Raw genomic sequence first — 15,008 nt, forward strand, 5'->3', positions numbered from 1 at the left:
CCATGACCATTACATCTCCTGGGTGTAAAACTGCTGATCACCAGGGAAATATTGTTAAGTACAAAGAAGAGAATCCTCTTTGCTTATTAACGTACAGCACCCACTTGTCCAAGTTAAGACTACTCAGAATACATGGCATTAGGTATTAGCTGCAGGCAGATGACTCAGTCCTGGCCTGGGTAACGAACAGGGCATGGAAAACTACTGGATATGACATGAGAAGTTACCAGACATGACAACAGAGTGAGAAGCTGATGGGAGTTACAGGTAGCTTTGTGAGGAATGGCCAGATTTCACACACAATTAAGAGGCAGTTGAGTCCGAGATGACCAAACTTCACAGTTAGTTGAAGGGAAGTACTGGAGTCCTGTTGGGGAGTATTGCAAGGCCAACAGCGCCCAGGTAGCTGTGCCAGTGATTCCAAATAAGGCCAGGATTACTGAGTACCAGTATCAAAACCATCAAATTTAGGTATAGATGTAGAAAAGCTGAGACTAGTGGGGAAAAAAAATAAACCTAACTAGGATTGAGTTGTTTATTCTGGAGAAGACAGGGAGAGAGAAGGGAAGCACAAAGTCAGAGAAAAGGAGAGTCATTAGAACTGAAAGGGGATAATGCAAATCATGAGAAAATAGTTGTATGGGGGTACCCATCAGGAGCCCTGCACTTGATCACCACAGCTGGACCAGTACAACAAACCAACCTGTTGTTCTGACCATATCACAAGATTCAAATCTGTTTGTGCAGTCAGAACCACCAGGGCAGGTGCTGCTTTCCCAGGTTTGCACCCAGGTGGATTGAGCATCCCAGTATTGCCATGTCTGTGTCTGTTAGAGGCTTGATGACTTCAGTAACTACACACCATTTCATAACACACATCTTATTAAAATGAAATGCCAAATTAATTTCTTTGCCTGTACCTCCCAGAGTCATATCTTCACATATGCACAAACAGAATAGTTAATGAGGAAAATTAATTTTCCAAGCCTGTTGACCTGGCATGTTGGGAAGAGCAATAGACTTTTTAACACTGGGAAATGTTCATGCTACAGGGATCGTGACCATGTAAATGTATAAGAATATAGGTAGATAACTTCAGAGAAAACACTTCTTTGCCAGCCTTCAAGAAGGAAGGAAATATAGCCTTTGTGGAGGTATGACAGACTTTCTGGAAGTCCACATCCTAACACAGAAATAAATTAAAATACAGTCTGATCCTCTAAATGTCCATACTCTAGTCTTCACATTAATCTCCCAAATAGCACCTGGCAGTCTGTCAAATCTCTCTGTTCAGTGTTTAGTAGCTGCAGAATGAGGTTTATATATTTTCTATTGCTGTTATTAAAAAAAAACTAGCTACATGAACTAAAGGTTTAAATCCTAAGATGACAAGTAGGGCTTTCCATCTTCTACAGTAATTCTGTCTTGAAATAGTATTTTAAAATAGTATTTCAACACTGACGCAGGGAGACAAGTAACAAAATTCACCAATGTATTAAGCCATCTGGATGAGCTTACATCACATTCCTTTTGAAATACCAACACACTACTGATATGTGCTATAAGAATAAATTTCCCACCCTCTGATATTTGTAGAATTGACTCCACAAAGGGTTTTCCCATCCATATTTCTTGTAAATAATGCATCCTCTGACCCTACAGCATGCATGCCAAAATCCTTAGCAACATCCAGTCAAACCTAGCTCTGTATTCTACACACTCATGTTCTCCATGAGAAAACACCTTAAAGCACAACAGAAGAAATGCATACCCCAAAATAGAAGTAAAAGGTGTTCTGGTGAAATAACAGCAAAATCAGGGCAAAGCAAGGTAACAGTAAAGTTCTCAACAAGAATGCCACATACTAGAAAAATATATAGAAAACTTCTGACCCATATGTACTGTAAAATTTGAAAGACTTAATTCAATACAAACTTTGCATTAAGACAGCAGGATGTATGTTCTAGTCAATTACATATCTATTGACAGAGATACTCTTAAGTTGTGTAACTCACATTGCAAACTAAAAGCACTTAAGATGTCCAAGCATAATGTTTCATAGGCAGTAACAGAAGTTGCACTATCAGCATTGAAATTTTTTGCAATGTTTTGTTGAATTATTCATATTTTAATATTTGATCCTTTTTAAAGCACTTCAGGTTTGACCATGTGCTAAGATACTTGCCTGGAGATTCAGCCAAGCACCTGTAGAGCTCCATGCTCAAATTTTCTGAAGCTTGATATCTGACTTTTTTTAAATTTGTTTTATTTTAAAACACTTTACTTGTTTTTAGGAACAGTCAATAGCAAGTACCTCTAGTTATTTTTTGACTGACTTCCTGGCATGCATAACAGCTTTTATCACTGCATGCTAATTAAGACACAAGTTTTCATCTCTTATGATCTTTCTTGACACCCTTTCCCTTAAAGCAGATAAAAGCCTTCAAGCCACGTTCATCTTAATTTTTCACACTCTGCTTTTATTTCTGACTTCTGCTATAACGGTCAAATTGACAAGAGATACTCTATTTATTCCAGTCACCATTATTCCATTGCATTTGCTTCCAAACCCAAAATTAAACTGTAACTCTTTTGGTCATAATGTACATCCAAAAAACAAATTAAGAAATTAGGCTTCAGCATAGTCCCTCATGAACTTGCCAGGAATTTGGGATTCCCCCACTTCTGATTTAAGCAATAAGCTTCATTACAGTTTTCTTTGAAGAGAGTTGTTTGTTAGAGAAATGTGTTTCAGAGCAGAGCAGATAGTGTACTGCTATATAGAGGACTACCACATCCCAAACACCTGTTAACAAACATTTCCCACTCACAGGATTTGTGCAGTTGAGCCAAAGTCAGAGAGAACCTGACAGACAAAAGGTATTAGAGTTGTATCAATCAAGCCATTCAATTTTGACATTGCCTGCACCAAACCTAACTGATGTCTGCAAGCCTCAGGTTTTTCACTTAATTTTTTTTTTAGGTGAAAGCGATGTAAAAAGTTCATTTAATTTACTCCTACCTGTTGCTCCTGAATACAGTCACAGAAAAGTTCCATTCAAACCACAATTAAGCCTGATCACTTTCAACTGTCACTCTATAAATGCATTTTATTTCTCTCTAAAGACACCAAATCAATTTTAAATTACACCTGAAAACACTCTGCACATCTATAAAATTTATAGAACAGTAATAACAGGCATTTTAAGTATCATATGAGAATTTCAGCACATAGGTGAAGCTTTCCTCCCTACATAAGTCTATTTGTTTACAACTCAAGAAAGTAACGGACACTTTGGATTTCCTCAGTTTTCTTGATGGCACTTGAGCTTATCTGACTTTGATTTCCTTGGGATGAATGTAACATATTGACGGCAAAGTTAGCAAATAGACTCCCCCATACTTAGCTAAATCCAAATTTCTAATATTTACATAAAGGGTCTGCATGGAAAACATTATTTTGTGAACCACTTGAAAGCTACAGGATAGAAAACACAGTGAAATGTGGCATTGTGTATCAGTCTTACCTTTCAGCCTCCCGATACTTGTCAATCTGTATCAGATTTAAACATAAGTTCAACATACGTACACTATACAGTGTATTTAAGTACAGTAATTAATTTTCCCTCTATCTTCAGCAAACATCAATTTTAATTCCTGAATTCACCTGGATTCCATTGCTTCTCACACGTCCACTGTAGCATTTCAGTATCAAATTCATGAACTCTACTACTGTTATATCATACAAGTTTCAATTTCAGAATTATTATTTTGGTCAATAATGCATGAAGCAGAATATAGCTGGTACCTGACAGAGTTGGGCAGACTTGCAAGCAAAGAGACTCAGGTACTCTTTTTGTATATTTAAAAGATTATTTCATGTGACAAGAAGCATTAGAGGAACATCTGATGTATAAAAAACCCCATACCTATTAAATTTCAAAAACTGAGAAATCTTAGGAAGTCTTACAACTAACCAGCCATACTGAAGAATGGAAGTCTTTTTTTCTCCTTTGGAATAAAGAATCTGAAATCTGCTCAGTAACAGAATTCGTTCCTACAATGCCTTTAGGAAGAAATGTTGAGTTAATTACTCAATTAGAGCATATTTACTTTGTAATTATAATGTCATGTTCAGTCATATTTAATTGTTTTTTCCAAAATACCCAAAGGCAACCATCCACATCATGGGCAGAAAACCTGAAAATTTTAAGATAAATAACAATACCTTTTAAAGAAGTGTATTTTAAACATATGATAAAGCATCCTTCAAGGTTTGATGGATCTCAAACAGTAACTTACTTGAAACAATTAACTCTTAAGATTTATGTACAAGATGCAAAGAATGTTCCCATGGGGTTAGTCAGAATTTTTGGTCATTTCTAGGTCTGGTTTGAAAACTGCTAAATCTCCAGTCACCCTTAAGAATTACTTTATTCTCATCTTCTGGGTTTTATCAAAGCAACGAATTTTTCCTGTCTCTTAACTGTGCTAAGTTTGTTGGTGTCCAGCTCAGGAGACTGATGAATCTTGTGGATTTCTTTTATTTCCTTACAGGTGCCAGGTTAAATACCACCCACCTGCCCCCTCCACCACACACAGACAGACAAGGCTTTAACTGGTACTCTGGTAACTCCTCCCAGCTGTTGAAGGAGATTCAACTTGCTGGTCTCTTTTCATGGATTATGAATGTTTTGCCTGCTGAAACAGCCACTGAGATTTAGAATTTAATATCTGGGACTAAAAATACCACACACAGAGAAAAAGGAAAAGTACAGAACTCCTCTGTAAATACATAGTCTTAGAGTTCCTATATAAGCTTCTAATACCCCAGAGAACATCCATTAACGGTTATCGCAATTTTATTTAGTCCATAGGGAAAAAGGGATGTAAACCAAAGTTAGGACCCCAATCTTGTTTGGATTCAAGACCTGTAGCCATCACTCCCATGGTGATTTTATGTATGGGTATATATATCCCAACAGTAAGTAATTAAATTCAGCTAAATGTTTGTAGATTATAGCAGGATTCATCTATTGACCTGCTGTATTAACATGTATTAAAGCAGGGGTCCTCAAACTACAGCCCCTCAGGGTCCTCAATCCGGCTCCCGGTATTTACAGACACCACCCCACACACACACCCCAACCCCCGCCAGGGGTTGGCGTGGGGAAACCAAGCAGCCGCAGATGACTGCCTGCCATTTCATCCATGTGCCGGCCCCCTGGTTAAAAAATTTGAGGACCCCTGTATTAGAGCATTAATGTGAACGACTCATAGATTTCTTCTACCTCATCATTACATGTGCCAGTCTCTGTAGCCACAATTCTGCATGAAAGCTGTTCTAGTACAGTGCAGGAAAACAACCCACTTACAAACACAGCATGTCTATCGGAGCAATTGAGACTCCAGGCAGATCTCATCTCACCTATAAACTTTGACAAGATTTCTAAAAACCAAGCAAACTACTCTGAAACTCATGTGATGCATGGAGGCAGAAGTCCCTCAAGTACTTAATCTCATGGGTTCCACAAATGGCTAGCTACTATGTCTGATTAAACACAGAAACATGGTAGCAGTTTATCTATTGTCCGATTGTCTGGTATATGTCATTTAACTCTCCATCTTAAAATATACACATATAAATATATAAAGTAAATATTAGGAAAAAAATGTTGATTTTTGTGTTTGCTTTTTAATGTGACGGTAGCTAAATACCACAACAGGCTGCCCAGTGAGTTCATGGAAGCTCTGTCCTCAGAGACATTTAAGATTTGGATCTTCAATGGACATGGCCCTGAGCAACTTCGTCTAATTAGACCTGTTTTGAGAGCAGGGCATTGAACTACCTAGCCTCTGCAGGTCTCTTCCATCCAATCCCGGCTCCTTAGAATTGCAATTCTTTGCAGTGAACCACTTACTATTGAGAGTAGTGTCTCCTAGAACTATCCTTTCTGGGAAACATGCCTGGGAAGGTGACATACAGAGCAGACCACCTTCAAAACCATCATCAGTGGGTTCCCCTCAATCTAAGCTTCTCTTGAAGATGAAGCGTGCTAATGACCTTTCAACTGTAGATCATAATAATTCAACCTTGGTATCTTGACAACTGCAAATATGACAAAATAAAGACAAACTGTGATCCCATCAGATCTTCTGTCACTTTCTATGATACATATGTTAATCTTTTCTCCTTGTTTTTTCCCCACCCCACCACGGACTGTCAAATTCAATGATCCAAACCATACAGCCTCTGAAGTTACATTTAGGTTTCTGGAAGAAATCTAGCAAGGCCTTTTGTTCTAGAAATCTATACACACAGTGCAGTGACTCTTCCAGTGGAAAGAGAGCTATCCTGAATCTCTCTCAGACCCTTAATGAAGTTTATATCACTCTCATCGTTATGTCCCATTCATAGAAACTGACAGAAACTCTTTTGAGGACTCTTTCAGACAAAGATTTATATATACTATTGACTACACCCTACTTATTCCACAACAACTTTGCAATAGCAACAGGTGCCCTTGTGATCATATAACTTCATCTCTGCATTTCAGAGCTCCCAACAGGAGCACTCTGCCACCTAAAACTATACCTACTCTTTGGCAGAAGCACCTTAAGCTCATCACCATCTTCTCTGCACAGAAGACTGACTGTGACTTCCTCTTCCATAAGAGAAAAGGGAAGGAGGAGCTTAAACACACAATGCCTTTACTCCAGTAAAGTAAAAATACTCATTATTTTTAAAAAAACTTCCATTGGTAAGATTACAAGGGGAAAAAAATAGTCACTTTTGTGTTAGTTAATAGATGAACTATGTTAAAAGGAAAAGTATTCACTTGTAACCAATATGCCTGAATGGTTAATACTGTCTTCTTTTCTTAAGTCCAATAATAAACATTTTGCATTATATACTTTCTCTCAAATTCATCTCATCCCCACTATCAAAATAAAAAACAGTGTTTCAGATAAATGATTGACTCAAAAATATATTGGGTTTGTCTACAGTCTTAAATTAAAAAAAAACACAATTGAACCATTTAATAACATTATGTTTTGTAAAGCATATATCTGCCACTGATAAAAGCTTTCTTCAGTGCTGATCTGATTTGTTGTTTTCAATAATTTAAGAGGGACTTTTACTGCAGTCACATCTATTATGTTGGTTGATAGACAATAAATTTAGAGAACACATTTGCTCAGAAGATCTTGTATTTGCTGTTCCTGAACTTGAGTAAGTCTGTTCCCTTGAATTAATTCCCAGAAAGGGTTAAACAAGACAGTTCCTAACAAGTCAAACGGCCATTATGACAATTCATACTCCCACAAAACTTAAATTTAAGAGTGATTGCCATTCAGGTGAATCCTATCTGAAGGACAGATGTAGACTCATTTTCCACAAAAGTGAAAGCAAGCCAGCCAAACCTAAGCATACATAGTTATTATATTGCAGTTATACAACGCGCTTTCTAAAGTGTTTTGAAGAAACAAAACAGAAAGGTGAGGACAAATAATTCAAAATAAGTATCTCGGTAGGCTACATTGATTCCACATGGCAAGGGTGTGTCACATCTGCTGCAGTGAACTGCACAAACGTTACCCAAAAAATATATTCAATTGCAGAGCACAGATGCAACCGAGAGAGATTCATAAAGGTGTTTTCGTTGCAGAGCAAGCAGCAGCTAGGTCTTCACAAGTAAGTGTTTGTGATGGCAGAAGCTCACAAACTTCAGGAAGAATCAGTCAATAGGAACACTGATGACCTAACCCAAACTGGTCTCTATGACTGGAGACAATTTCAAAGAAAACCTTTCAAAAGTATATGCCTTAAATTCCATGCCTTTAGCAAGACACTTAAATACTCCTTTTAAGGCTAGGAAATAGTCGAAAGTACTTAAATACTTTTCTGAAGACTACTGGCAACTTTCACAAGTGCGTGCAGTGCACTGTATTATGCAGAATGTTTAAGTACTGTTATTTAACATTACATTAAATATTTTTACATTACACTGCTATTTCATATTATATTGAATTAAATGCTTTACACTTACTGAACATTCCAAGTACTTTGAAGTAGAACATCATACTTTATAAATACAAGTTTTTATTGTTAAATCCATCAGGGCTGGCATTTTAGTGCTGCATTTCAAAACTGATTCAGATTTTTTTTCCCTTGAAAATCCTGAAGATAAGCTGTTGCATTATTTATGCCCAAAACTAATGCCTATTCTGACAAACGTTTACAGCAAAACGAGAGTACAAAAACAAATACTTAAAACCTAAGGCTTGGTTTGCTAATCTGATCACTTTGTCACCATGGAAAGAGCATGATTTCTCCTACACGTAAAAGCATGCCCCTAAAAATATTACAGGAAATAAAACCGGCATTCTGAAAATAGAGCAGAAAATTAAAGCAAACATCCAACAAATTCTAGTCTATATCGCCAATGGTTTTGTCTTGTAGCACAGCATAGGACTAATTTCAACCCTTCAACTGAAATCAGCTGTAAAGTGTACACAACCATCTCTGTATCAATACCTGCAAAGTTAAGGGGAATATTTGTGGGCTCAACCCTCACTTCAGGTCAGAAAACACATTAGGGACTGTGCCTGTGCCTTGACCCTCTCGCTGTCAGTAGGCTTCCGAGAAATAACGGATATACTAATTAGTTCCTAATTTAACAGCTGCAGAAGATAAAAGGACTATGAAAAGACTCTCTTACAGGGAAAGATTTCAAGAACAGAGTGCGTGCAGGTTAGGAAAGGAGGTTGCAAGAAGACCTAATTACGGCTGACAAATACCCAAGGGGGTCCTTTTCTACGAGCAGCAGGTAGAAGTCTGCTCAAAATACACGGTAAGGACAAAGCCCAAAGTCATTATCTGGAATTGCAGGAAGGGTGGCTCAGGCACGGTATCAGAAACGCCTTTCCACCCAGAGAATCGGCACTACATGGAACAGGCGACCTATCGGGGGCTCCTCACGCCCAACGAACCGTATCCCGGGATAGGTACGCACCTGTCCGTGCTACATCTGGCCTTCCCTCCCTCCCGGCGGCGCGGGCGGCCCCGGCAGCGCTCCCGGCAGCGCCCCCGCCCGCCCCGCCGCCCGGCCCGCGGCCCTGCAGCGCCACCTCCCGGGAGAGGGGCGCCGGGACCCCCGCCCGCCCCCCCGGAACTGCCCGCCGCGGCCGAACGGCGGGTTTGTTGCATTTCCGGGCTGGTCACCGCATCGCACCGGGAGACATCCCGCCGGGCGCCGGCGTAACGAGGTGTGCGAACGAGGCGCAGCTGGGAACTCGCAGCGCCAGAGGCCGGGTTGACTCATCCCGGTGCCTCCCGTGAGAGGGCTGCGGAGCGTGGGTTTGCAAACCGATTTTCCATTTTCCATTGCGAGAGCAAGTTCTCAAAGTATTATGAGGGAGCGCATTAATGATGCCCATCTAGGATTCCACCCCATCCCACATGTGCATTAAATGGGATGTAGTGAGTTTTGAAAGCTTTTTCTGGTGCTTGTCGGGTGGCTTTTTAAAAATATCTGGATAAACACATGTTCTATGGTAATAATGAATAATTAATTGTTATAAAAATACATTCCATTGTGTAGCAGAAATAAACACTGAAAAGCATCTCAGCATCAACAAATAATACTATCGCTCCTGCATCTTTGTGCGTTAGAAGACTGCAATGAAGACACAGTGGACTTCTATTTCAACATCCAAAAAAATGAGGAAATTCTTATTTCAGGATGAAAGGTTTTTAGTTCTACCAAGTCATAGTCAAAAGTGTAAAGCAAGTATATCACAAGCCTACCCAAACTAGGAGTGAAGAAGTCAACAAAGCACTTTCAAATACAATTCCTCTTCCCCACAGTCCTTGCAATCTAATGGCTTCTAGCACACTTCATTTAGCTAAGCCACTGTTACACCAGTTCTCCTGAGCATAAGGCTATTCAGGTGGGCTGGTAAGGGGCTAACTGAGAACAAACATGTGCAGAAAGCAACTACCAGCCAAGGCCTATCTGTGTCAGTCACATTTGAAGAACAGATAAAAATCTGTCTTGCATCGGTTGTACCTGGAACATTCACCTTGCTGCCAGCAAATAAAAACAATGCAAGAGTAAGGACTTACCTAAATCAATCCCCCCTTCTTATAGCCAAGGAGCAAACTAGGATCACAGACCTAGCTTTACATTCTATTCCTCTTTCTTATCTCTACCTTGCAACTGGGAATCTGTGGTTGCTTTAATTACTCCATTCCACATTGTGATCGGTTTGTTCCCATCTCCTTGCCACCAGGTTTTCTTGGCTACTGATGAATTTAACATTTCAGGTGCTGTTTGCACAAAATAAAAATAGATTGTAAATAATGGCAGCCTGAGCACTATCAGGGAACAGAACTTTCTTCTACCCAGCTGATTTTCTGTTTGCTTTAGAAGTTGCTTTCACCTGTGAGTAATGACACTCTGCATCAAGTGACAGATGCAAAACTGTTCCTCCAATTATATAATCACTGCAGCTGATAAGGAGGGAGCTGGATTTAGGTTGCCATAGTGTTGGTATATTGCTATGGAGGCTGAGCTCTTCGTCCACTTTATCAGCTCTAGTCCAGGAAGACCAGCCCAGTTATGACTGCTGAATGCATGTGCTGCAGACTCGCTCCCACTTGGAAGGAGCACTCTGGATCAGGGGCTGCTTCCTTTCCCCTCCCACCTCATTTTGATAGAGTGGCTATGGTTAGGGTTGCTGGGTGTTTTGGTTTTTGTTTGGCTTTTTTTTTTTCTCTTTTTAATCTGTATTAATGGGAAGGAGGGTGGTGTTATCTCTGAAACCCACTGCTCCCCCACCATTAAGGCTGCCACAGTGCTAATGCATCGCCCCAGCTACACCCTCGGCCACCTCTGCAAGGGGTTTGGGGGCACCGGGGGGAGCTCACGGGGGATGGGGGCCCTTGCCAGGCTGCTGCCCCCAGCACCCTCGCACCCAGAGCAGGTGTGCAATCACGGTGGGTGGGGGCACGTTTGCAGGCTGCCAAGCTAGCCCGGGTCGAGGGAGGGGCTGCCCTGTAGGGCAAGGCCGAGGGTGAGAAGGGAGGTGAGGAAGAAGCTGGCCGTGGCTGGGGGGTTCTGCTGGCAAGGGAGAGGCAGCCTGCTCCCGCTGGAGCACTGCTCCTCTCTTGCCGAAGGGAGGGAATGGAAATGACTCTGTCTGCTCTGCAATACCGACGTGTGTGTGCAGCCAGGGCTGGGAGGGGAGGGGGTGACAACATGCAGGTAACAGGCTAAAAATAACTTCAGGAACGGCAGTTCTGGGTTGGGCGGGGGAGGGGGGGGGAGGCTTCTGGAGTTTGGACAAACAAAGTTTTACTACAGGGAATAGGGGGGGACATTTGGTAATGCCGAGGAGCAGCAGCACGCGTTGGTATCCATGATGCGGGCAACCCCGAGAGGAGCTTGGCGAGAAATCGCTGCCCCAAGTAAAACCCAACTTCAATTTTAATGCAGGCGCTCCCCTCACGAGGTGTCCCTCATTCTCCCGGTATGTGCGCGTGTATGGCGTATATGTGTGTAAACAGATAATTCCCCCTTCCCCTCCCCTTTCGTGTGAGAGATTAGGAATAGCGTAAGGGAAGGGCTCCTCTCTCGGTGTTTTAGGCAGCCGTACCCAGATGGGGTTAAGAGGACCGGGACGACATTAATTGGGAAAGATCCCCTAATACCGGCCGCGCTGCTGGTTAATCTTCCTCTGACACGGACGAGCGGGCTGCTCCGCGGTTTCACGTAGCCCCCGGCCACAGCGCAGCGCCTTCGCCGGGCGCCTCTCCGCCTTAGAAGGCGACGACGGGGACTTAAAGCAACTTTTCTTTGGCCGGGGCTTCCTACGAAACATCCTTTTCCCGAGGGGCTGGGGGGGTCTCCCTGCAGCACACCCGGCTGAGGGGAGCCGTGTGCTCCGAGTGGAAACCGGTGTCAAAGGCTGCTCTGCCCCGGCCCCTCCGCCTGCCGCTGGCTGTGGCAGGGGCGGCAGCGGCTGAACTGAACCGAGCGATTACGGACAAAGGGTAGGGGAGAGAATGGTTGCTACATTCTCGGAGGTGAATCTCAGGCTTACCTTGATGGTTTTCTTCGGGAATGTACATCCTCTTGTTTTCATTGACCATTTAAAACGAGTCCAGATTAATCCCTCCGAAAATCGGCTTGGTAGAATTCAAGGAAGAATGGAGCTGTAGAATTTCCTCTTTTATTATTACCTGATTCCCATTATTGCATCAAACACCAAAAACTGATCCTTTCCACTACTGCCTCCTTTAGTGAAATTGCAATGCATCCTCAGTACATCCGGGCCCCTTCCAAGAATTTAGCACAGCACCTCTGGCTGTTAAACCATAAAAAAGAACAGGAAGGGGGGAAACGCGAGAGAGGGGGGGCGGGGGGGGTAAGCAAAAGCATAAGCATCCAGGACAAACCTCTGAGGGTTAAATGTCTTTTCAAAATCCACCAACTACAAGAGTAAGAAAAGGAGGAAGAAGGAAAAAAAAAAAAAAAAAGAGAGAGATGTTCAAATGCTGCTGCTCCTCCTCTTCAAAGCCATTCTGAGCGCGTTGTGTTGGCAGGGAGCTGTTTCTGCAGAGGAAGAGAGCACAGTCCCAGCCCCTTACTCCCTCCCCTCCCTCAGCGCGCTCGCTCCCCGCTCTCTTGCCGACAGACAGACACACTGAACGCTTCCAGATGTTCCAGCTGCGGTGGCTGCACGCAGCCCCCCGCGCACGGCGTTAGGAGCCGCCGGACTTGATCTGAAAGTTTAACACGCTGCCTGCCTTCACTGCGCCTGCTGGAGCCTTGCTACAGACATGACGTCAAGGAGGCGAGCTGGAGAAGTGGGGGGACAGGCGCGGGGAGCGGCGGCGGCGGGGCCGGGCCGGGGGCGGCGGCACGGCGGCACGGCGGCACGGTGGCACGGAGCCGCGCTCGCCGCCCGCCCGTGCCCAGCACCCCGCGGCAGCCGGCGCCGCCTTCCGCCGGCCCCGCTTCGATCCGGTTTCTCGGTGCTGTGGGCTCTGCCCTGCGGTTCAACTACCGAACGCGACTGTGCGCTGCATTTCAAGGAGGACGGCACCGTTTGCCGAAGCGTTACCGGCGGCATCGCGTGCGAGCGTTTAGCGAAACGGCAAGAACGGGCTGCGGCTGCGTTTGCTCCGTTACGAGCAGGCAAAGACCGGCACTGGTGGCAGGCAGCAGAAGGGAAAGAGATACCCAGGGATCAGTTGCCCAGACGAGAGGATGCACAGATGTTTAAACAGATTAATCAATCTAGGATTTGCAAAATCCTTGGTGGAAACACCAAAGTGCTCTGTTGGTATCCCACCACTTGCCTTAATTATTATGCCTGTCATTTGGCCCTCTGTAATTGAAGCCTTCGCAGAGAGCAAAAATGACTTCTTTAAGACGAAATGTGAACTGAATGCAGTACATGTTAAACATATCTGGACTCTCCGAGCTGCCATGTTAAACAAGAGATGCAGAGTTCAAAAACACCCCTCAGGAACCACTGCAGAAACTGCCACAACCTGAGAAACTAAACCGCTCTGACAGCCGTGGAGGTGAATGTCTACAATGCTGTGTCCTACATGCAAATCCGTGGCTGTCAATTCTCATGATAACAGAGTACCAGTTTAACATCACATGCATGCAATACTGCTTGTGGAACTTAAAACACAGTAGTTCTTGCCTTTCGAGTGTTTTTCCATTTCAACTAGAAAAAGAGTATTTTAAAGTTGGTAATACCCCTATAAAGGAATTACTCTCAAACAAACTTAGTGCCTTCCCTACAAATGGATTTCAGTGCAATGTATCAAATATCCATCTCTTTTTGAGGCTTTCCCCCCACCACTTTAAATGAGCTGTCTCTCGGATGGAACTCAAACTGTAATAGAAAACACCACCACCTAACAGATTTAGGCAAAGAAACAAGAAAACAACACATCCACTCAGAACTACAAGAAAACTGGAATAGATGTAAAGCACTTACCGAAAACTGGATGCAGCCAAAGCACTTGTCCGAAAAAAAAAGGTCTTTTTGGTTTCTAATAACCACCGATCATCACAACTTCTGTATTAGATGCTATTCAAAGGGTAATTCACCAACATATTGCCATTGACAGCATGTAGAGATGCAGCTTTGTTTCTGACTCAGGAGGAAGAGTTCCTCTGAGCAATTAAAATACTCTGTCCTCTATTCCCTAGTTTTTCCTCTAATAATGTCACATGCACTTACCCTGTTTAACTTACCAGATCAAGCAAGATCAGAGCCAGAAGTGGAATGGCAATACATTAGCTTTCATTTTTAATTTGAGTTGCCTTTTTCTTGAAAAAAAAAGTCCTGGCTTCACCATTATAAGAAGGACTGAACAGCAAATCCTTCGCTGCCTACATTTGTTGTGCAAATATATATTTTATTTTTCTCCTTGTGACCATAAATCCTTGCCATTTTGGATTGTGCTAACTCCATTTTTTTCCAGCCATGAGTCAACCAAGAGTTGCATGATTCACCCTTGCATGGACATAATCCCTGGGGAAGTAATTAAGGGCATGCTGATCACTCTTGTGCAGAAATCAAACACCAGTGGGGCATCTGTAAATATTTCTTTTGCCCTCTTCGGGTCACATTCTCAGCTAGCTAAGGATTTATATACAGTATTAGTTAAATACTTAACATCCACATAGCCTTGCTTTATGCCAGCTCACGTATGTATGCAGCCACATACACAAGCTGTCCCCGCCACCTACAAATCTTTTCCTCTGTTCTTTATCCCTCTCTCTCTGCCAAGCTCCCACAGTAGGACATAAGTTGGGCCTATTACCAAAAATCAATTACAGAAGAAAAATAGAACAAGAAACAAGAATATTAGCTGGCATTAATTTCTTCAGCATAAATAAAATTCTACTATAACTTGAGGTTTCCTTACTCAGCAGTTCTGATGCAAATAGTTTTCTATACAGAGAAGCGGAAAG

At 42.7% G+C, this 15,008-nt stretch overlaps 1 protein-coding gene across 14 annotated transcripts in view; it reads right to left on the reverse strand.

Annotated features, from left to right (window-relative positions):
- CACNA1C (calcium voltage-gated channel subunit alpha1 C) overlaps window positions 1-12,810 on the reverse strand; it is a 441,725-nt gene extending 428,915 nt beyond the window's left edge. For all 14 annotated transcript variants that reach the window (XM_040594360.1, XM_040594355.1, XM_040594352.1 and 11 more), the window contains exon 1: window positions 12,109-12,810. In XM_040594360.1, the coding sequence (XP_040450294.1) occupies window positions 12,109-12,157 (49 nt within the window). In that variant the 5' untranslated portion in view covers window positions 12,158-12,810. The remainder of the gene's footprint in view (window positions 1-12,108) is intronic.
- Between the last annotated feature and the right edge of the window lie 2,198 nt (window positions 12,811-15,008).

This window comes from Falco naumanni, chromosome 5 (assembly GCF_017639655.2).
Source record: "Falco naumanni isolate bFalNau1 chromosome 5, bFalNau1.pat, whole genome shotgun sequence".
NCBI lineage: Eukaryota > Metazoa > Chordata > Aves > Falconiformes > Falconidae > Falco > Falco naumanni.